This window comes from Stomoxys calcitrans, chromosome 1 (assembly GCF_963082655.1).
Source record: "Stomoxys calcitrans chromosome 1, idStoCalc2.1, whole genome shotgun sequence".
NCBI classification, from domain to species: domain Eukaryota; kingdom Metazoa; phylum Arthropoda; class Insecta; order Diptera; family Muscidae; genus Stomoxys; species Stomoxys calcitrans.
Genome location: NC_081552.1, coordinates 164,047,025 through 164,072,367, shown reverse-complemented (window position 1 = coordinate 164,072,367; position 25,343 = coordinate 164,047,025). Strand labels below are relative to the sequence as shown.

The 25,343-nt window shown below is 36.2% G+C and overlaps 1 protein-coding gene across 9 annotated transcripts in view; it reads right to left on the bottom strand.

Annotated features, from left to right (window-relative positions):
- The window catches only part of LOC106094741 (anion exchange protein 3), a 189,428-nt gene that overhangs the window by 90,629 nt on the left and 73,456 nt on the right, over nt 1–25,343 (bottom strand). For all 9 annotated transcript variants that reach the window (XM_059362994.1, XM_059363009.1, XM_059363013.1 and 6 more), the window contains one exon: nt 14,026–14,255. In XM_059362994.1, coding sequence (XP_059218977.1) covers nt 14,026–14,097 — 72 coding nt within the window. In that variant the 5' untranslated portion in view covers nt 14,098–14,255. The remainder of the gene's footprint in view (nt 1–14,025; nt 14,256–25,343) is intronic.

Genomic DNA, 25,343 nt, shown 5'->3' with positions numbered 1-25,343 from the left:
TATATGACAGCTATATTCAAATCTAAACCGATCTAGGCCAAATTGAAGAAGGCTGTCGAAGGGCCTAACACAACTCACTGTCCCGAAATCAGACAATAAATGCGCCTTTCATGGGTCCAAAACCTTAAATCGAGAGATCGGTCTATATGACAGCTATATCCAATTATGGACCGATCTGTAAAAAATTTAAAGAGAATGTCGAAATGCCTAACACAACTCACTGTCCCAAATTTCGGCGAAATCGAACAATAAATGTGCCTTTTATGGGCCTAAGACCTTAAATAGACATCGATCGATGCACCAATCTGAGCCAAATTGAAGAAGGGTGTCGAAAGGCCTAACTCAACTTACTGTCCCAAATTTCGGTGAAATCGGATAATAAATGTGGCTTTTATGGGCCTTAGACCTTAAAGCGGCGGATCGGTCTTTATGGGTGCTATATCAAGATATAGTCCGATATAGCCCATCTTCGAACTTAACCAGCTTATGAACAAAAAAAGAATCTGTGCAAAACTTCAGCTCAATATCTCTATTTTTAAAGACTTTAGCGTGTATTAAATAGACAAACGGACAGACGGAGACGGTTAGATCGTCTTAGTAAAATTTCAGCGAAATCGAGTTATAAACGTGCTTTTATCATCCCAAGAACTTAAATTGCGGTATATATAGCAGCTATATCTAAATGTAGCCCGATCTTGACCATAGCCGGTACGAATGTCGAGGGCTCTAACACAACTAATTGCTATAAATTTTAGCGAAATTGGTTAATTAATTTACTTTTCATGGGCCTAAAACTTTAAATCGAGAGATCGGTATCTATGGCAGCTATTGGGTTGCCTAAAAAGTAATTGCGCATTTTTTAAAAGAAAGTAAATGCATTTTTAATAAAACCTAGAATGAAATTTAATCAAATATATAATTGCCATTTTGTTCGATAACCTTTTGCCATCTTCCTGGCAAATTTAGTATTCCACGCTCATAGAACTTCTGGTCTTTATCTGCAAAAAACTGAACCAAGTGCGATTTTATAGCCTCATCATTGCCGAAAGTTTTACCATTTAAGGAGTTCTGCAAAGATCGAAATAAATGGTAGTCTGATGGTGCAAGGTCAAGGCTATATGGTGGATGCATCAAAAGTTCCCAGTGAGCTTCACTCAGTTTTGGCGAGTGACCAAAGATGTGTGCGGTCTAGCGTTGTCCTGGTGGAATATGACACCTTTACGATTGACCAATTCTGGTCGCTTCTCCTTGATGGCTGCATTCAATTTGTCCAATTGTTGACAGTAAACATCCGAATTAATCGTTTGGTTCCTTGGAAGCAGCTCAAAATATACCACACCCTTCCAATCCCACCAAACAGACAGCATACCCTTCTTTTGGTGGATATCAGCCTTTGAAGTGGTTTGAGCTGGTTCACCATGCTTGGACCATGATCGTTTTCGACTAACGTTGTTGTAAACAATCCATTTTTCATCTCCAGTTATGATTCGTTTAAAAAACGGATCGAATTCATTGCGTTTAAGTTGCATATCACAAGCGTTGATTCGGTTTGTTAAATGAATTTCTTTCAATACATGTGGTACCCATATTAAAATTGACGCCAAACAAACAAATGTAAACAAAATTTCGCGCACTTTTTTCTAAAACAAGCTAAAAGTAACAGCTGATAACTGACAGAAGAAAGAATGCAATTACAGAGTCACAAGCCGTTGAAAAAATTTGTCAACGCCGACTATATTACTACTATATTACAGACAATTACTTTTTGGGCAACCCAATACATCCAAATCTAGACCAATCTTGGCTATATTGAACTGGTATGTCAATGGGCCTAATAAAACGCACTATCTTAAATTTCAGCCAAATTCGACAATAAGTGCGCCTACTATGGCCCCAAAACCTTAAATTGAGAGACCGGTCTATATGGCAGCTATATTCAAAAAAAGACCGATCATTACCTTAATCGGTACGAATGTCAAGTAGCCTAACGTAACTAATTGTGCTTAATTTCAGAAAAATTGGTTAATAAATTCACTTTTATGGGCCTATAATCTTAAACCGGGAGACCGGTATATGTGGCACCTATATCCAAGTCTTGACTGATCTGGGCCGTATTGACCATGGATGTTGAAGGACCTAGCACTGAATTTTATTGAAATAGGACATGACCTTAAATCGAGAGACCGGTCTATATGGCAGCTATTTCTAAATCAGGACCGATCCGGCCGTATTTACGAGAAGTATAATATAAGCCACTGTCACAAATTTCAGCAAACTCAGATAATAAATGCGGCTTTAATGGGGATAAGACCTTTCATCGGCAAATCGAACTATATGGGGACTTTATCAAGATATAGTCCGACACAGCCCATCTTCGTACTTAACCTGACTATGGACAAAAAAATAGCTGTTGAATGCTTCAGCTCTCTATTTTTTTCATCAGACAAAAGGAGGGACATGGCTAGATCATCTTAGATTTTTACGATGATCAAGAATATATTGGGTTGCCCAAAAAGTAATTGCGGATTTTTTAAAAGAAAGTAAATGCATTTTTAATAAAACTTAGAATGAGCTTAATTCAAATATACTTTTTTACACTTTTTTTCTAAAGCAAGCTAAAAGTAACAGATGATAACTGACAGGAGAAAGAATGCAATTACAGAGTCACAAGCTGTGAAAAAATTTGTCAACGCCGACTATATGAAAAATCCGCAATTACTTTTTGGGCAACCAATATATACTTTATAGGGTGGAAATGGATATACTGAAACACATATCTCTATTTGCCTCATATTTTTATACCCACCACCATAAGATGGGCGTATACTAACCTAGTCATTCCGTTTGTAACACTTCGAAATATTGATCTAAGACCCCATAAAGTATATATATTCTAGATCGTCTCGACATTAGCCATGTCCGTCCGTCCGTCTATCGAAATCACGATAGCGGTCGAACGCGAAAAACTAACGGCTTGAAAAATTGCACAGATACTTGCTATTGGTGTAGATCGTTGGGGATTGCAAATGAACGATCTCCCGATTTGAAGCCCCTGGAAGCCGCAATTTTTGTCCAATTTGGCTAAAATTTTGCACACAGTGTTCTGTTATGGCTTCCAACAAATGTGCTTAGTATGGCCTAAAGGGATTTAAAACCTGATATAGCTCCCATATAAACCTATTTCCCGATTTGGCAACTTTTTTCAATTATCGTCCTATTTGGCTGATAATTTGCTGTTCTGTTATGACGTTCAACAACTGTACTAGGTAAAGTCCAAGTCGGTCTATAACCTGGTATAGTTCCCAATTAAACCAATCTGCCGATTTGACTTTTTAAGCCCCTGGAAGCACCAATTTTTGTCCGATTTGGTTGAAATTTTGTATGCGGTGTTCCGTTAAGACCGTTAACAACTGTGCCAAGTAGGGTCTAAATAAATCTATAACCTGATATAACTCCCATATAAACCGGTCTGTCCATTATTCTTCTTCGGTTCCTAGAAGCTAACATTTTTGCTGGCTTGACAGAATTTTGGTATGTAGAATAAAATTATGCCCTTCAACTAACTTTATTTTGTATACATTTTTAGCAGAATTCATGGTGGTGGGTTTCCAAGATTCCAAATTAAGCACGCTTTTACTTGTTTTCTGTTTTGTTTTGCTAAGAGAATCTATTGTAGATGCATTTTATTTGAAATTTTACTAATAAATGTGAACATTAACGGTTTTTTATATGTACTTCCAAGTAAGCAATTTTTAAAAGAAAATTGGAAAGCCGTTCGAGTTCTAAAAACGAAAAGCCCAGATCTCCCATTTAGGTTGAAAATGGATTCAATATATATATATCCGAAGCGTATGTTGAAGTTGCTTTAATCAACAACAAAGGAAACATTGTTGATGCCTTTTTGAGTATTTTGAATTTCCATAAGAATATTAAAAAATGGTTTTATTATTTTAGAAAAAAGTCATAAAGCCCAAAGGGCGTTCTGGCCGATTTTTGGTCGCGCATTAGGCCCAAAAAACAATATGGGTGTTATGGCCGTATCAGGGTAGGACAAGTTTGGGATATCCCTTGGGCGTTATAGCCGGTCACCCACTTTACGTACTAAATTTCTGCCAAATCAAGCAAAAATTGCAGCTTCTAGGGGCCGTATAACGCTAATCGGAGATCGGCTTATGTCGTTTAAAATCGATGTGGACAATACTTACCATGGATGTTGGAGGTCATAATAAAACAATATGTAGTAAATTTCAACCCAATCGGATAATAATTGCAGCTCAAGAAGTTCACCCACGAATGACTTACTTTGGGTGGCCTTCGAGGCTCAAATTTTTGAACGTGAGCTCGGTCAACACGATCATTTGGAAACTTTACGAACTGCTCAATTGGGTAATTTTTCTCGTCTGAGAATACGCTTTTCAAATTCACTTTGTTCATGTAAGCGAAGTAACTCCTTTTGCGTTGGTGTAAGTTCGTGTGCCTTTAGGAACCTTTAAGGCTTTTTCTTGAGCTCGTCATAAAACTGCCAATAAAACAAATATCATGTAGTTGTAATATCTGCGCTGTGTGTGACCCGAACTGGCAGTCAGAAGGAGTTTTGGTTCTTATTCCCTAAGAACTTGTCTGATTTAGCGGATGTGAACATTCTCAAGTTGTTTGGGCTTTTTAAAGAGATTGTCCAACGGTAGAAACTAGAAGGCATTTTCCTTCTTCCGTTTCGGTGGTAGCACAATTGAGGAAAACGTCTAAGTGCGTCTGATGGACTGGCACTTAGAACTAACGTTACGTAACCTTACGAAGGTAGCGTGATTACAACTGACGAAGGGACAGACACACGGATTACATTAAATCCTCTAAGAATTTTAAGTAGATCAATAATATTCACTAGCACAAAAAACCTATTAATAGTAGCAAACATGTTTGCCGGCTGTTAGTAAATTTTGCTGCTATTACAGCAATTTCAGAACAGCAGGCTGACTGCTGAAACGTCTGTTGTTTGCTGAAAATTACTGCTCCTTAATAAAGTTCAACAAAATTATTTTAGGAGTTTTCCTCCTAAAGTAGTCGATCCTTAAAAAAATATGCTGGCAAGAAATTGCTTGATAGCAGTCAGAAATATAGCAAAAAAAAAAATCAAAACATATAACCGCCCGCAACAGGCAATCATAAATAATAGCAAAACATACCAAAGGCCAAAGAGAGATTGGGTTACACCAACTCGCAGTTGCTAAAGAAGTAAAAGCGTGTCAAGTTCGGCCGGGCCTAATCTTGGGAACCCACCACCATGAATACTGCTAAAAATTTATACAAAATAAATTTAGTTGAAGGGCATAGTTTTATTCTACATACCAAACCTCTGTCAAACCAGCAAAAATTAAAACTTCTAGGAACCGAACAAAAAAATCAAGAGACCTGTTTATATGGGAGCTATACCAGATTATAGATAGAATTAGACCGTATTTTGCATCCGTACCGTATGGAACAAAAATTGAGGCTCAAGGTGTGGAATGGGAGCTATATCCAAATCTGAATCGATATAGCCCATTTACAATACCCAACGACCTACATCAATAGTAATTATCTGTGAAAAATTTCAAGTGGCTAGTTTTACGCGTTCGACCGCTATAGTGATTTCGACAGACGGACGGACATGGCTGGTCGACCCGGGATTTCGAGACGATAAAGAAAATATATACTTTGTGAGGTTTTAGATCATAATTTCGATGTGTTACAAACGCAATGACTAGATTAGTATACTCCCATCCTAGGGTAGAAGTCATAACAGAACACTGCAAACAAAATTTCAGCCAAATCGGACAAAAACTGCGGCTTCCAGGGTTCAAGAATTTATATCGGGAGATCGGTCTTAATCGTACACTTTTAATCGGTCAATAACCTGATATAGCTCTCATATAAACCGATCTCCCGATTTGACTTCATGAGCCTATACAAGCCGCATTTTTCCGATTTTAGGAGGGATAAAAAATGTTTATAATTATGCGCGATTCTTTCCGATATCCAAAATATATTATAAGCAACTGCTTATATCCACAGTCCAGAACGAGTGAAGATGTAGCATTTTTCGAGTTAGATTTTTTCTACTATTTTAGTTATTGGTGTGCAACAGAATAGCGTATATAAAAATTCCAATATAGTTGTTAGGTTAAAAGGCTAATCCGATTTGGTAAAAGGGCTGATCACATTCCGAATTCCTCTAAATAATTCGCTTCAGAAGAGGTCAGAACGCCCACAATTTTTTTGACACTCTGTCTTGTTTATTATTGGAGGTGATGTCCGTTTGCATGCAGGTCAAAACGCCCAAAAAAATGTTGAGCATTATGTTCCTTGGGCGTTATGACCGGTCACCCGTAAAGTATAGCAATGCCCTTGGAATTGAATTCACAAAATTCGGCCAGACCGAAATTAGCACGATTTTACTTGTTAAATCGATACGAAACAGACAAACAAACACATGTACTTTCATATCAACGACAGCTCTTTGACTTTTATGTATGACCAATTTTCTAATTAACCCTTGTATGCAAACAAAGCTTAATTCTACTGTTGAACAACGGTAACGGCTTGACTGACACATAGTATTTACAACCATCACACTGGCCTTGACCACGACTATTGATTTCCCGCTCTTTTTTTTCATGGTGGATCTTATGGGACTATTTCGTAAGCTTTTATCCACCCTTTTGTTGTTTTTACGTTCCAACGCCAGTATTAGTTGGAACTGACACTTGAATTAGAAAATTGGATAGCCAGATATTACTTTCATACACATACATAAGAATTTTTATACCTTTCACCATAGGAAAAGGGTAATACCAATTTCGTCACATTCTTAGTCGATTCAGCCATGTCTGTCCGTCTGTCCTATAAGTGTAGTATTTACTCGTTTGAGATTGTAAATGGGTCAAATAGGCCCATGTTTTGTTATAGCAGCCATACAAACCGATTTGGGATCTTCACTTCTTAATCCTCTAGACGGCGCAATCTTATCCGATTTCGCTGAAATTTTGTTATGAAGTGTTTTATTAAGACTTCCAACAAATCGGTTCCAAACCTAATATAGCTGCAATATAAACCGATCTCGGATCTTGACTTCTTGATCGTCTAGAGTGCGTAATTACAATATTATCCGATTTAGGTGAAAATTTGCATGAAGTCTTTTGTTTTGACTTTCAACAACTATGACATGTATCAGGACATATTTTGTTATAATAAATAAATAAATTTAATTTATTTCATACAAAAAATTTGAATAACGTTTTTTAAAATGATAAGTCAACGTTTTGCTGCGGCCGGGCCGCCTTAAAATTATTTTTCATCAGGGCAAAATTGTAATGAAATTCTTAGTAAGAATTAAATTGTAATGAAAATTTAATATTATCTAATGACATAACTTCAGCACGGGCCGGACCCACTAAAAATTATTTTTCAAACACAAAATTTCTTTAAAATTCTTCTCAAGACAACATTTAAACTTTTTTTTTTAAAGACAATTTTGTACGAAAAAAATTTTTATTTAATTTTAATTTTCAGCAAAAAACTCTCTAAAGACAACCCAACCTCGAGATTATTTTTAAAGCCAAAATTTCAATAAAATTTCTTCTTTCTTCCAAGAAAATCTATTTACAATGAAAAGATTTTGCGAAGTATTATTTCCTTATGTGGTATGTACGAAAATCTCTAATGAAATTTGACGAGTTAAATTGAATATTTACAAAAAAGTGGGTATTAAAAAACTACAAAAATATCACTGATAACATAACACTTTTATTAAAATTTTATCATAAATAATGGGAATGCCCTAATGAATGAAATCAGAAAATCTTTTTGCCTTCAAATCTATTATATACAAAAAGTAATTGTAAAAAATATTAATATTCACTACCAAACACAAACTCAATACCTACCTTAAGTGAGGAAATGTGTAAATATAATATTAAACCTCGTTTATACTGCTCTTTAAATCCGGATTTAATTGCTCGATCATCTGTTTTCCCTTCTACTTCCGTTTCTTATGATATCTCCAATAAATTAGGAATACTATAGGACTTATAAAGACATGATGGAAATTATAAACATATACGACAATAGTTCGATGCAATATTAACCGGACATCGTTTCCACCAAAACCGGATTTTCGACCGATTTAATTAAGTTCGAAGAAGTAATTAGCGACATTATTCTAACAGAATGTAGATGGTTGTTAGTAAAAGTTTTCAAAAATTTATTTTTTAAAATTTTATACAATTACAGTTGCTTAATGTTTTCAGTTTGCTTGCATAAAATACTGATGCTGATTCGCCGAAACTTTCACTTAAAAACTAAGATATTCGCAAAGACAACCACACTTTAAAGGCTTTAAAAGATTAAGATCGGCCTCTAAATAGCGTGTTGGCAATCAGCACAAAATTTCAGCACTGTCTTTATGACTAAATGTCACCCCCGATGGGTCAGATACTGTACCCAATAGCGACCACAATTTAAAAAAAAATTTAGGTATCTTTACCAATTTCACAGTACCGGAAGAATTTTGGCAATTTTCGATGAAAATGTGGGGTTCCCCTTTTACTTGGTATACTATCTTTCAAAATCTGTATTATAAACTGTCCTTTCTGCACAGTTTATCTGTCGTCGTTTTTTTATACCCACCACCGAAGGATGGGGGTATATTCATTTTGTCATTCCGTTTGCAACACATCGAAATATCCATTTGCGACCCTATAAAGTATATTGACATCCTTCGTTAATTTGGCCCAGATCGGTTCAGATTTGGATATAGCTGACATATAGACTGATCCTCCGGTTTAGGGTCTTAGGCCCACAAAAGCCACATTTATTATCTGATGTTGATGAAATTCGGGACAGTGAATTGTGTAAAGCCCGTCGACATCCTTCGTTAATTTGGCTCAGATCGGTCCAGATTTGGATATAGCTGCCATATAGATCGATCCTCCGATTTATGGTGTAAGGCCCATAAAAGCCACATTCATTATCCGATTTTGCTGAAATTTGGGACAGTGAGTTGTGTTAGGCCCTTTGACATATTTCTTCAATTTGGTCCAGATCAGTTCAGATTTGGATATAGCTGTCATATAGACCGATTTCTTGATTTATGGTTTTGGGCCCATAAAATGCTCATTTATTGTCCGATGTCGCCGAAATTTGGAACAGTGAGTTAAGTTAAGCCCCTTGACATACTTTTGCAATATCGCACACATCGGTCCAGATTTTGATATAGCTGCCATATAGACCGATATCTAGGTTTTAGGTTTTGGGGCCATAAAAGACGCATTTATTGTCCGATGTCGCTGAAATTTGAGAAAGTGAGTTTGGTTATGCTCTTCGACGTCCTTCTTCAATTTTGCCCAGATCGGTCCAGATTTGAATATAGCTGCCATATGGACCGATCTCTGGATTTAAGATTTATGGCCCATAAAAGAGGCATTTATTGTCCGATTTCGCCGAAATTTGGGACAGTGGTTTGTGTTAGACTCTTCGACATGTTTATGCAACTTGGCCCAAATCGGTCCAGATTTGGATATAGCTGCCATGTAGACCGATATCTCGATTTAAAGTCTTGGCCCCATAAAAGGCGGATTTATAATCCGATTTCACTGAAATTTGACACAGTGATTTATGTTCGGCTTTTCGACATCCATGTCGTATATAGTTCAGATCGGTATGAGGTATATGAGTATAAGATATGAAATTTTCACCGAATTTTGATGAAAGTTGGTTTACATATATACCCGAGGTGGTGGGTATCCAAAGTTCGGCCCGGCCGAACTTAACGCCTTTTTACTTGTTTTTTTTTTGTAATCAAGGGGCAGATCGCCTTTGTTATCCATTCATAACGAAATTTTTGACAAATCACTTTTACCCCCTCAAGAAAGAATGCTATTTATTTTTGTAAAATCGGTTCAGATTTATAGCTTCTATCACTGACGTAGCCACAGGTGCTCGAAAAATAAATTTCTTAGACTAAATATTTAATTTTAATACCCACCACCATAGGATGGGGTATACTAATCTAGTCATTCCATTTGTAACATCTCAAAATATTCGTCTAAGACCCCACAAAGTATATATATTCTTGATCGTCTCGTAATTCTGAATTGATCTAGCCATGTCCGTCTGTCGAAATCACGATAGAGGTCGAACGCGTAAACCTAGCCGCTTGAAAATTTGCACAGATACTTAATATCGATGTAGATCGTTGGGGATTGCAAATGGGCCATATTGGTTCAGATTTGGATATAGCTTCCATATAAACCGATCTCCCGATTTGACTTCCTGAGCCCATATAAGCCGCAATTTTTGTCCGCCAAAATTCTTCTGTTACCTTGAAATTGTTAAAGAAACCTCAAACTTTTTGACAATTGTGGTCGCTAATGGGCGCTGGAACTGGCCCACCGGCGGTGACATTTGGCCATAAAGTTAGAGCTGAATTTTGCACTGATTGCCAACACACTATTTATAGGCCAATCCTAATATTTCAAAGCCTGCAAAGTGTGGTTGTCTTTGCGAATATCTTAGTTTTGTAGTAAAGGTTTCGGAGACTCAGCTTCAGTATTTAGATGAAAGTTTTCCTTTTCCGCTCATTTTAATTTGCCCTCGAACTAGTTTTATGATTTCAACAGGTTATTGTTTGTGTCGGCCTTTTTGTTTTTAATGATTTTTAATTCCATAAAATTTAACGCAAACAAACTGAAAACATTAAGCAACTGTAATTGTTAAATATTTCAAAATATTAAATTGCTTAAATGACGTCGCTAATTTTTTCTTCGAACGTTATTCAAATCGATCGAAAGTCAGTTTTTGATTCTTTTAGCAACAACACACTTTTTGCTGTCTTTTAAATGTTTTTTTGCTGTACTATTCTTTGAATAGAAAGCATTAAACAATGGTCTAAAGCCGGACAATATCCTGCAATGGAATCTCAATAAGATTTTAAGACCAAAAAAAGAAAGCGCAAACAGACAGACCAAACGAAAGGCACTTTGCATGTGGTGTAGGTCACTGCCTATACACAAAACAACACTGGCAGAATCAACCGTTGGGCGATCGCCGTGCGAAAAACAAAAGAGTTTTGCAAAAGATGTTTGTGTTTGTTGCTTTAGCATCGTTGGATAAGTTGGATTTGAATAATGAAAGTAAGATTTAATTTGTTTTCTATTGCACTTATGAAACAAGTAGACTTAAAGAGCCCTGTTCAAATTCAGATGTGTGCTTTCAACTTACTCTAGTTGCAATGGTTGTAAAGCACCCATGATCCATTTCACATCTCCTTCTGATGATTTTTCATGCTCGAAAATGAAATCGCGATTAAGTAAACCAGCCAAATGCTTCAAGCAACAAAACACTTTTTGCTGACTTTTGAATGTTTTTTTTTCTTCTATACTATTCTTTGAATAGAAATCATTAAACAATGGTCTAAAGCCGGACAATATCCTGTAATGGAATCTCAATAGGAAAAGATGTGTTTCACAGTGAAAATTAAAAAAATAGATATTGATGCAAAAAATCTTTTTGATTTCATTCATTGGGACATTCCCATTATTTATGATAAATTTTTAATAAAAGTGTTATTATTGATTTTTGTAGTTTTTCAAAAAAGTATTCGTGAAAAACATGGATATTTCACCGTGAAACACCAACTTAATAACCATCTTTTTGTAAACATGCATTTTAACTTGTTGTATTTCGAGAGATTCTCTTGGGAGAAAATCAAAAATTCAAAAAATAAATTTTAAAATGTTTTAAATAATATTTCACTGTACTCAAATCTACTATCAAAGCCATCAGAACCAAAAAATTTCTAATACAATTTTTGTTTCTTAATCATTATGAGCCCCATTTCAATTGCCTTAAATAATGTATTGTGAATTATAGAATTCCAAGAAAAAAAGCTAATGGTATAATTATTTCAATTATTTTAAAATGTAAATTAATCAGGGTCATTTTGAGGTTTCATTGATGATGTAATTCAAACAATTTATAATTAAATATTAATTATTATTCATTGGAAAACTTTTTCACACTAACAACCAAAATATTTCATTTAAAGACATTTTTTCAAATAATATTTCTATTATTTCTTTAATATTTAATTAAAAGGAAATTCTATGGAATTATGTCTTAGAAACAATTATGTTAAATGTTTGTCTCTATAAGTTATAATTGTCGGAAAATTTTTATAAAAAAAGTATGGCAAGAAAATTCCATGAAGATTTTGGCGTAAAAAAACTTTTAATAACTTTTCGTTTAAAGCAATCGCAAAAATATTATCTTGCTATTCAACCTTTAAAAAAATTCCATTAACCTATTAACGACGAAACACCTAAGAATAGAGCTACCTAAAAAAAATTATACAATAGCTCGTGTTAGAACAGAGGCATCGTAATGAAATTTGGATCAGCGTAAAGTGGACTTCTGAAACCAATTACAACAATTTTTTCCGACATGTTTTGGGAGAAATCGGCTTGTCGGAAGTTAGCAATTTTTTATACCCCAAAAATCACTCGAAAAAATTTCTCAAAATTCTTAGGAGTGAGATTTCTGGAATCCGTTCTCTCTGGTTGCATTTGATGGTTTCTATATTATATGACAATAATCCTACTTCTTTTGAAAGCAGGTGATATTTTATGACACTATCATTAAATCCAGCTTTCTTCGCTAAATGGTCATTTGTTTAAAAAAACAAAAATACAACGTTTTTTTTTTAATTTTGAAAATTCAAAATATTTATTAAAAAATATTGCTACGTCAATATAAATTCTCTATGAATATAAAAAATTTTATCAAAATTGGACCACGGAATCAAGGATCAACGGGTTAAAATTTGTATTTAATAATAATTATTGAAATTTGTCTATGAAAAGTTTAGAAAAATAATATTTGGGACAGATTAGTATAATAAAAAGACTTAAGAAATGTTTATGCAAAATGAAGTGTGGTTAAAAAAATAATTTCGAGGAAAGGTTGTCTTTAGAGTTTTTCGCTGGAATTTAGTCCTTAAGAAATGCATTAAAATTTAGCCTTGAGAAAATATTGTATTAATTTTTTTTTTTAAAAATTTCGTCTTTAAGCCAAGTACGGTCCAAATCGATCTATAACCTGGTATAGCTCTCTTATAAACCGATCTAACGATTTAACTTCTTGAGCCCCTGGAAGCCGCAATTTTGTCCGATTTTACTAAAATTTTGCAATTGGTGTTCTTATATAACTTCCAGCAACTGTGCCAAGTAAGGCCAAAATCAGTCTATAACCTGATATAGCTCCCATATAAAGCGCCCTCTCGATCATCCCTGTTGGGTTCCTAGAAGCTTTAATTTTTGAAGGTTTGGCCGAAGTTTAGTATGTAGAATAAAATTATACCCTACAACTTAATTTATTTTGTATAAATTTTTAGAAGAATCCATGGTGGTGGGTTCCCAAGATTCGCCCGGCCGAACTTAGCGCGCTTTTATTTGGAGCCACAGTGAGGCTTGCGACGACCTCACAGCTTCTGCAGAAATCGACCCGTAAATGAGCCTAAGATTTGGATGTCGAATTTGCATACTAAATTCGAGTTTATATGATAGACTCGCAATCTACTATCCAACAAACAATAACATAGGTGATTACCTGTGTTTTGCATATCCTTAACTTTTGCTATAACACCCCACATTCAATTTAATAAATAAACATCTCATGACAGCGGCACATATTTTTTAGGCAAATGAAAAAAACCGCATTTACCGCATTATACGACTTGTTCATTAACTCATTTTTGTTTTTCACAATGACTTAGTCACCACTATGTTTGTAAGACCCCGAATCCAAATGTGTACACTTTCATCTGAAACATTACATAAACTTCACAACACACGCATTTCAAATATCACAATATGACATCAATTAAAAACGAAAGTTTGCGAAAAACTCGTTTGACAGGCAAACACACCTATGACACCATTATGTTGTTGATCAGATATTATTGTTATTTGTTATACATTTAAATGTACTTACCTTTTTGGTGTTAAATCCCAGAAACGAGAGCTTTCGCTTGTTGTCGCTCGAACCCTGGCCGCTGAAACTCATGTTGACGACCTTGTTTTATTTCCTCACTACTTTAACAGTTTAAGGACCAATTTCTCTTTCGATGTGATGGATATTATGGTCCCAATAAATAAAAACGCTTCCAGTATTCTTCTTTGGGCAATCTCGACATTAAGGCGATCCTTGGTGATCTTTTGCAACTGCAAATATAGAAAAACAAATGGGCACTAAATAAGATGCTTCAAAATGTAATATCAACTTGTGACTAGCCATAAAGTCTTGAGAAGCAATTGAAACAAACCAAAGAAAAAGGAAGAAACTCGTATTTGAACCAATAAAACAATAAACAAACTAATTGCGCCTCGCCATTCAATTAAAGTCACGCATTACTTATGTCACGCAACCACTCATCATCATCATCGCCTTTGGCGATCAGTGGACACTTTCAACAAAACCAACCAATTGCAACACCGCCTAAGTCTGTCTCTCTTTGCAGCGACACCAGCGTTATGACAAATAACATCATGACGATGATCGGCTACCAATATCGTGATCATAGTCTTCGTCAGCACTGTCTTCTTATTAATAAAAGCACGCGACTTGTCTGATGCGATCAATTAAGCAGACCAACATTCATATTTTTGCGATCACCAGACCCATTACTTTGGCTTCTGACGGTCTGCCGATGATGTGGATCTCTTTGAGCATGTGAAGCAAAATTGCCGACAACCTTTACACGATGACGTACATCAAAATGACATCGTTCATTCTATTGATCGAATGTTAAATGCTCAAAACAAACAATTCTGATAAATTGTACTGATAGTGTTAATAATAAACCATTTGTTATACCCACCACCATAGGATGGGCGTACACTAATCTAGTCATTCCGTTTGTACCACCTCGAAGTATTAATGTGAGGCCCAAAAAAGTATATATGTAAATTCTTGAACGTCTTGACAATTAAGTCAATTTAACCATCTCCGTCCGTCTGTCTGTCGTAAGGTTAAGCTAGGCCCTGGAAATTTTGCACAAATACTTCCTATTAGTGCAGGTCGGTTGGGATTGCAAATGGATAAAATCGGTCCATGTTTTGATTAAATGCCATGTAAACCAACCTTTCGATTTGACTTCACGTCGTGTTTTGTTATGACTCTAAAGGGCGCAATCACTGGCTGAAAATCTAAACGTGGTAGTTTTTTGCGACTTCCAATAGCCGCGGCAAATACGGACAATATTGATCCATAAATAGCTATAGCTCCTATATATTTCAAAAAGTCATTCAAAGAACTTGTATCGTGCGATCCATGGTAAAGGGTATATACGATTAGGACTGGCAGAACTTAATGGGCTTTTTGGATAATTTTTAAAACAGTCAATTTCCTTGAAAACATAGCCGGAAAGGATTCACAAGAACCAAGTAGTTGGATTCCCAATTTATTCTAAGCGTTGAGTTTAAAAGAGATAACGGAAAATGTTGGTATTCGCTAGCCACTTATCATACCACTCGCTAGCCACTTATCATACCACCACCGTTGGATGGGTGTAAGCATATTTTGACATTATTTTTGTAGCCCCATGAAACATTGATCTGCGTCGCTTCAAAGAGTGTATCCCAACTGCGGAAAACAGTTGTCATTCTCTTAAATACTAATGAAAGTTGACGTTACTAGAGAGCTCATACACATGCTCACCCAACTACTAGCATTTTGCATTATATAGGGTGCTCTTTTAGCTATTATCTTTTTGGCAACACTGGTTTAAACGGCTCACTCACGTTTCGTGTTTTGTTTCACTGTAACCCATCTTCAGTTTGGCCTATAATTTTACCATGAACAATGCTTGCAAAATTTAATTTTATTATCACAATGCATGCTCTGTTAAGAAAGTTCATCGCCCGCTTCTTCTTCTTCAACGACGAAGCTCAATTTGGGCTCAATAGGTACGTAAATAAGCAGAATTCTCGATTTTGGAGTGAAGATCAGCCAGAAGAATTGCAAGAGCTATCAATGCATTCAGAAAAAGTCACAGTTTGGTGCTGTTTATGGACTGGTGCCATCATTGGACAGTACTTCTTCAAAGATGATGCGAATCGTAGAGCAACTGTGAATGGGTCACCGTGAGATGACATCCAACTTTTTTTTTGCCAAAATGCGGTTTCAACAAGACGGTGCCACATGACACACAGCATGCATAAAAATGGACTTATTGAGAGGCAAGTTCGGTGAACATTTTATTTCACGCCAAGATCGAGCGATTTAACGCCTTTAAAAGATTTTCAGGATTTAACGCCTTTAAAAGATTTCAGGATTTCATGCAATAAAGATTTCATGCATTTTTCTGAATATAATTAGTGTTTTTATAAAAAGGTTTCCTATAGCTCTTAAAAAATCACCCTTTATAAAAGTAAATTTGATTTTAGAATGCTGAAAAAAGATGTGAAACAAAGGCAGCCGATTTGTGTAGGATAGGACATGGATGTGAGTCAGTAGTGCTTTGGGCAGGTGTTGCATATAACGGGCTGGAAATCTGGTTCCAATTAATGGAGCAATGGATTAAGAAAATATTTTGATAAATTTTTAAACCAAAATTCAATTTGCTCTGACGATATATTTATTGTTTAGTCAATTATTTTAATGAATGAATGAATGCAAATACATAGCACATATCATTATTTATTCCGTCTTTAAACATCCTCAAAAATTTACGGGCCTATATTAAACAAAAACGCTTTACTTTATTGACAAGGGCTTTCAAAGACACAATGGCAGAAATTCTGAAGCCCATAGAAGCTTTATTTATTGCCCGATTCCGTTTTGAAACATTGAGTTATTTTCATCCTCTCGACATCTGAGCCAAATATGGTTCAGATCGGACTATATTTAGATATAGCTGCCATTTAGACCGATCTCCCGATAAAGCTTTATTTTTTATTCGATTTCGCTAAAATTTTAAACAGTAGTTTTAGGCCTTCCAAAATCTGAACCAAATATGGTTCAGATCGACTATATTTAGATATAGCTGCCATATAGAACGATCTGATGATAAAGGGTATGAAGCCCATAAAAGCTTTATTTATTATCCTATTTCGCTATAATTTGAAACAGTGAGTTGTTTTAAGCCTCCCGACATCCGATCCAAATATAAATTAGATTAGACTATGCAGATATAGCTGTCATATAGACAGAACTACTAATTTTAGGTTCTTAGGCAGATTTCTTGCCTGATTTTAATGAAAACGTTTCTTGTATATGAATTCTCGAGACCAGAATAAAATATGATTGAGACCAGCCCGTATTTAGATATAACTATGGATATAGTAGTAGAGTTATAATATAATAGGAAAATATATGATATAAGCTTGGTGGTGGGTATCCAAAGTTCGGCCCGGCCGAACTAAACACGTTTTTACTTGTTTTATTTATTTGATTATAAAAATGAAATTATTTTGTGTCTTTTTATACCCACCACCGAAGGATAGGGGTATATTCATTTTGTTATTTCGTTTGCAACACATCGAAATATCCGTTTCCGACCCTATATAGTATATATATTCTTGATCAGCGTAAAAATCTAAGACGATCTAGACATGTCCGTACGTCTGTCTGTTGAAATCACGCTACAGTCTTTAAAAATAGTGATATTGAGCTGAAACTTTGCACAGATTCATTTTTTGTTCATAAGCAGGTTAAGTTCAAAGATGGGCTATATCGGACTATATCTTGATATCGCCCCCATATAGACCGATCCGGCGATTTAGGGTCTTAGTCCCATAAAAGAAACATTTATTATCCGATTTTGCTGAAATTTGGGACAGTGAGTTATGTTAGGCCCTCCGATATCCTTCGTCAATTTGGCTCAGATCGGTCCACATTTGGATAAAGCTGCCATATAGACCGATCTGCCGATTTAGGGTCTTGGGCCCATAAAAGCCACATTTATTATCCGATTTTGCTGAAATTTGGGACAGTGAGTTGTGTTAGCCCCTCCGACATTCTTTGTTAATTTGGCCCAGATCGGTCCAGATTTGAATATAGCTGCCATATAGACCGATATCTCGATTTAAAGTCTTGGCCCCATAAAAGGCGACTTATATTAGACGTTTCGACATCCGTGTCGTATTTATATGGTTCAGATCGGTTTATTTTTAGATATAGCTAATGTACTTATTAGTATTTGGTCCAAATCGGAACATATTTCGATATGACTGTTAGGGGACATAAGGTATGCAATTTTCACCGGATTTTGATGAAAGGTGGTTTACATATATACCCGAGGTGGTGGGTATCCAAAGTTCGGCCTGGCCGAACTTAACGCCTTTTTACTTGTTATAATACAATTTGATGTCAAAATACTTATGCCATGATACCTGGCCTAATATTTTATTTGTAAACAAGTAAAAGCATGCGAAGTTGGGAACCTTCCATCATGAATTCTGCTAAAATAAGGATGCTATATCTAGTTATAGACCGAATTGGACGGTACTTGGCGCAGTTCTTGAGAGTCATAACAGAACACTATATGCAAAATTTCAAACAAATCGAAATTTCAAACAAAATCAAATTCAGACAAATCGGACAAAAATAGCGGCTTGTAAGGACTCAAGAAGTCATATCAGAAGATCGGTTTTTATGGGAGCTATATCATGTTCTTGACCGATTTGAACCGTACTTGGCACAGTTATTGGGAGTCATATCAGAAGACCATGTACAGCTAAATCGGATGAAAATTGCGGCTTCCATGGGGTCAAAAAGTCAAATCGTGAGATCGGTTTATATGGAATCTATTTCAGGTTATACACAGATTTTAACCGTACGTGGCACAGTTGTTGGAAGTCAAAATAGAACACAATGTGCAAAATTTCAGCCAAATCGGACAAAAATTGCGGCTTATATGGGCTCTGGAAGTCAAATCGGGAGATCGGTTTATATGGAAGCTATATCCAAATCTGAACCGATATGGCCCATTTGCAATCCTCAACGTTCTACATCAATAAGAACTATCCGTGCAACATTTCAAGCGGCTAGCTCCACGCGTTCGACCGCTATCGTGATTTCAACAGACGGACGGATAAAATCACGCTACAGTCTTTAAAAATAGAGATATTGAGCTGAAACTTTGCAGAGATTTTTTTTTGTCCATAAGCAGGTTGAGTTCGAAGACGGGCTATGTCGGAATATATATAGATATAGCCCCTATATAGACCGATTCGCTGATTTAAAGTCTTAGGACCATAAAAACCACATTTATTATCAGATTTTAATGAAATTCGGGGCAGTGAGTTGTGAAAGGGCCAGATTTGGATATGGCTGCCATATAGAACCATCTCTCTAGTTAAGGTTTGGGGCCATAAAAGGCGCATTTATTATCTGATTTCTCCGAAATTTCTCTTCAATTTAGCCCAGATCGGTCCAAATTTTGATATAGCTGCCATATAGACCGATCTCTCGATTTAAAGTATTGGGCCCTTAAAAGGCGCAACATCCTCCATCCTAACATCCCTTTCATAATTAAGCAGCAGTCATTTTCAGCAACAACAGACTTTTCAGCAGGTAGCATGCTGTTCTGCAATAGTAGAACTACAGCTGTAATAGCAGAACTACTACTACAATAGCAGCAAAATTTACTACTAATATTCAGTGAATTTTTTTAAATAAAATTTTAATGCAATTTTTTCTAAAGAATTTATCAATGAAATCTTAAAAAACAAAAATGTAATACAACATTTTGTAAACACAAATGTTTACGGACTTTTCAATATTCATTTTCGACTTTATAAAGTATATATACTCTTGATCACCGTAAAAATCTAAGACGATCCAGCCATGTCCGTCTGTCTGTGTTGAAATCACTCATTGAGTTGGAATTTTGCACAGACTCTTTTTTTGTCCATAAGCAAGATAAGTTCAAAGAATGCTATATCGGACTATATCACATTTATTATCCAATTTTGCTGAAATTTCGGACAGTGAGTTGTGTTAGACCCATCGACATCTTTAAGCAGATTTGGATATAGCTGCCATATAGACCGATCCGCCGATTTAGGGTCTTGGGCCCATAAAAGCCACATTTATTATCCGATTTTGCTGAAATTTGGGACAGTGAGTTGTGTTAGATCCTTCGACATCTTTCTTCAATTTGGCCCAGATCGCTCTAGATTTGGATATAGCTGCACAGATCGATTTTAGGTTTGAAAGTGAGTTACGTTACGCTCTTCAAAAACTTTCTACAATCTGGCCCAGACATATGTTAGGCTTTTTGACGTCCATGTCGTATATGATTCAGATCAGTCTATATTTGGATATGGTTACCAAAAAACCCACATTTGTTCAAGAAAATTAAGCAATGACTTGTACTAATTAAACCACTCAATGTCCTTGTCAAATTTGGTCAAAATCGGACCATATTTCTATATAGCTGCTACGGGGGCATAAATTATGCATTTTTCACCGGCTTATGATGAAGGGTGGCTTACATATATACCCGAGGTGGTGGGTATCCAAACGTAGTTTCACTTATTTTTTTATTGCAATGACATTTTTGTACAATAATTATTAAACCGAAATTTTTTTGATAGATCCATAAATTTAACATGTAGAAAACGTAATTCTTATACGAATTTGCACGAAGACTTTCGCGATGACTTTTAGTATCCATTCTAACCTAAAGGTTTAAGTGGCAAACTTCAATCAGACACACTCACTTAAACGTTTTCGTTCTTTGTGAAACCTCAGGAACAAAAAAAAAAATAAGAATGATGCCTAGTTCCTACACTCAACCAATTGTAATTCAAACCATCGGTTGCCCGTTGCTTGTTTCGGTTGCTTTGGGCATTTTTTAGAAATTTTGTTGGAACAGATGATTTTAATTTGTGGAATATTATTGTAAAGAAGCCCCCTGATCCATCAACTGGTATACATTTCGAAATGTGGCTGAGCTAGCTCGCATTTTTTGTTATTGCTCTACTAATGTGCACATGATTGGCATGCCCTTTAGTATCTAAAGTTAAAGAAAAAATGTTATGGAAAGAATGTATTTAGTGGTAATTATGAACATCCACTGAGACACAAATGTACATATGTGTCCTATTTTCATACCCTCCACCACCTCGAAATATACGTCTGAGACCCCATAAAGTATATATATTCTTGATCGTCATGTCATTTTAAGTCGATCTAGGCATGTCTGTCCGTCCGTCCGAAGGAGTAAAGCTAAATGCTTGAAATTTTGCACAAACACTTCTTATTAGTATAGGTCGGTTGGTATTGTAAATGGGCCATATCGGTCCATGTTTTGATATAGCTGCCATATAAACCGATCTTGGGTCTTGACTTCTTGAGCCTCTAGAGTGCGCAATTCTTATCCGATTGGAATAAAATTTTGCACGACGTGTTTTGTTATGATATCCAATAACTGTGCTTAGTATGGTTCAAATCGGTCTTGACTTCTTGAGCCTCTAGAGTGCGCAATTCTTATCCGATTTGAATGAATTTTTGCACGTAGAATTTTGTTATGATATCCAACAACTGTGCCAAGTATTGTTAAAATCGGTTAGTAACCTGATATAGCTGTCATATAAACAGATCTGGGGACTTGACTTCTTGAGCTTCTAGAGGGCCCAATTCCTATCCGATTTGCCTGAAATTTTGTACGACGGATTCTCTCATGACCATCAACATTCGTGTTTATTATGGTCTGAATCGGTCTATAGCCCTATACAGCTCCTATATAAATCGATCTCTCTATTTTACTTCTTGAGCCACCAAAGGGCGCAATCCTTATTCGAATTGGCTGACATTTTACACAGGTCTCCAACATATAATTTAATTGTGGTCCAAACCGGACCATATCTTGATATCGCTCTAATAGCAGAGCAAATATTTTCTTATATCCTTTTTTGCCTAAGAAGAGATGCCGGGAAAAAAACTCGACAAATGCGATTCATGGTGGAGGGTATGTAAGATTCGGCTCGGCCGAACTTAGCACGCTTTTACTTGTTTCTTTTAACATACCCTTCATAATTAAGCAGCAAACAACAGACTTTTTTGCAGTAAATTTGCTTCTCTGAAATTGAAGTACTGCTGCTGTAATAGCAGAACTACTGCTACAATAGGACCATAATGAGCTACTAATATTCAACAGTCAGTGTTTGCTATTTTCAGCAAACTTTTTTCTATGAGTGTACCTTTGAACCATCCAGATCGCTTTAAGAAGTCCTACACTTCCAATTCAGTTTCCTGTGCAAGATCACGCTTATGTATTTGACCTTGTCAGATATCGAAATTGTGGAAACGTGGTGCGCTAAATTGACCCACCTTTGCCTTCCGTAAACAAGCAGATTTCGGTCTTTTTATACCCTCCACCATAAGATGGGGGGTATACTAATTTCGTCATTCTGATTGTAACTACTCGAAATATTCGTCTGAGACCCCATAAAGTATATATATTCTTGATCGTCGTGAAATTTTATGTCGATCTAGCCATGTCCGTCCGTCTGTCCGTCCGTCCGTCCGTCTGTCTGTCGAAAGCACGCTAACTTCCGAAGGAGTAAAGCTAGCCGCTTGAAATTTTGCACAAATACTTCTTATTAGTGTAGGTCGGTTAGTATTGTAAATGGGCCATATCGGTCCATGTTTTGATATAGCTACCATATAAACCGATCTTGGGTCTTGACTTCTTGAGCCTCTAGAGTGCGCAATTCTTATCCGATTGGAATGAAATTTTACACGACGTGTTTTGTTATGATATCCAACAACTGTGACAAGTATGGTTCAAATCGGTCCATAACCTCATATAGCTGTCATATAAACCGATCTGGGGTCTTGACTTCTTGAGCCTCTAGAGTGCGCAATTCTTATCCGATTGGAATGAAATTTTGCACGACGTGTTTTGTTATTATATCCCACAAATACGCCAAGTATGGTTCAAATCTGTTCATAACCTGATATAGCTGCCACATAAACCGATCTTGGGTCTTGACTTCTTGACCCTCTAGAGTGCGCAATTCCTATCCGATTGGAATGAAATTTCACACGACGTGTTTTGTTATGATATCCAACAACTGTGCCAAGTATGGTTCAAATCAGTTTATAACCTGATATAGCTGCCATATAAACCGATCTTGGGTCTTGACTTCTTGAGCCTCTAGAGTGCGCAATTCTTATCCGATTGGAATGAAATTTTGCACGACGTGTTTTGTTATGATATCCAACAACTGTGCCAAGTATGGTTCAAATCGGTCCATAACCTCATATAGCTGTCATATAAACCGATCCTGGGTCTTGACTTCTTGAGCCTCTAGAGGTCGCAATTCTTATCCAATTTGAATGAATTTTTGCACGTAGTATTTTGTTATGATATCCAACAACTGTGCCAAGTGTGGTTCAAATCGGTTCATAACCTGATATGGCTGTCATATAAACAGATTTGGGGACTTGACTTCTTGAGCTTCTAGAGGGCTCAATTTCTATCCGATTTGGCTGAAATTTCGCAAAACGTTTTTTATTGTTACTTTCAACAACTATGTCAAATAAAGTACAAGTCGGTTCATAACCTGATATAGCTGTCATATAAACCGATCTGGGATCTTGACTTCTTGAGCCTCTAGAGGTCGCAATTATTATCCGATTTGTCTGAAATTTTGTACGACGGATTCTCTCATGACCATTATCAAATGTGTTTATTATGGTCTGAATTGGTCTATAGGTCGATACAGCTCCCATATAAATCGATCTCTCTATTTTACTTCTTGAGCCCACAAAGGGCGCAATTCTTATTCGAATTTGCTGACATTTTACACAGGTCTCCAACATATAATTTAATTGTGGTCCAAACCGGACCATATCTTGATATCGCTCTAATAGCAGAGCAAATCTTTTCTTATAGCCTTTTTTTTGCCTAAGAAGAAATGCCGGGAAAAGAGCTCGACAAATGCGATCCATGGTGGAGGGTATATAAGATTCGGCCCGGCCGAACTTAGCACGCTTTTACTTGTTTGGGTTAACATTGAGACCCCTAGATCTAGCTCAATCGTATGCCATCTGCAAGTTCCTTTTCAACTTTCTGCATAGCTGGTTCGGATACTTACCCCTTAGAAGCATTACACTCAACCAAATTTGTTATTCAAAACAACAAAAATATTTGTTATACAGCAGTTTTTGTTGTACTAATGTGTACATGACTGGTATGGCACATACAGTGGCGATTATAAACATCCACTGAGATACACATTTACATTTGTATTTTATTTTTATATCCTTCAACATAGGATTAGGGGTATACTTATTTCGTCATTCCGTTGTAACACCTCGAAACATGCGTCTAAGACCCCATAAAGTATATATATTCTTGATCGTCTCGACGCATTGAGTCGATCTAGCCATGTCTGTCCGTCTGTAGAAAGCACGCTAACTTTCGAAGAAGTAAAACTAGTCACGGGACAGAAATGTAACACCTCCAAATATTGACTTGCGACCCTATAAAGCAAGCATGTTCTTGATCGTCTTGACATTGCAAGTCAATCTAGCAATGTTTGCCCATTCTTCTTTCTGCTCGTTCGTTCATCGAAGGAAAATATTTGCACAGATACATCCTAATAATGTAAGAAGTTAAGATTTGGGCATAGCTCCTATATAAAATGATCGTTTGATTTGACTTTTGGAGCCCTTAAAAACCCCAATTGTTATCTGGATTTGCTGAAATGTTACCACTTCCAACAACCGTGTCAAGTACGGTCCAAATATACCTGATACAGCTTCCATGTAAACCGACCTCTCGCTTAGAAAGCTTGAGTTCCAGGAGGCCGCAATTGTTGTCTGATACAGCCAACATCCATGTTTCCAGATTAATCTAGTACGCTCCTAGAAGCTTACATTTTAGCCAGATTTGGCAGAAATTTTAATGTGACTATGTGGCCTTCAACTAAGTGCATTTTTGGAATTTTTTTTGCAGAATCCGTGGTGGTGGCTTCCCAAGATTCGATCCGTCCGACCAAAGCTTATTTGTACTTGTTTAAGCGTTTTGGGATGTTTTATTCTATATTTTGGAATAAGTTAAAGTTTTAGGCTGATTGGTTAATTTCTATCCATCGTTGGCTTTGTCTTCTACACGTGTATCCATTCAACGGTCATTAACCCAATAAATAGTTATTGAAAATTTCCCTAAGTAATGGGCTTTCCAAAGATATGAATCTGAATGAGATATTTAGACGCAAAACTCCATAAAGATGGGAAAGGCATAGTGGGTGATAAAAATCAAAACTTGACTCTACTCATCCGCCTGTTTTCGG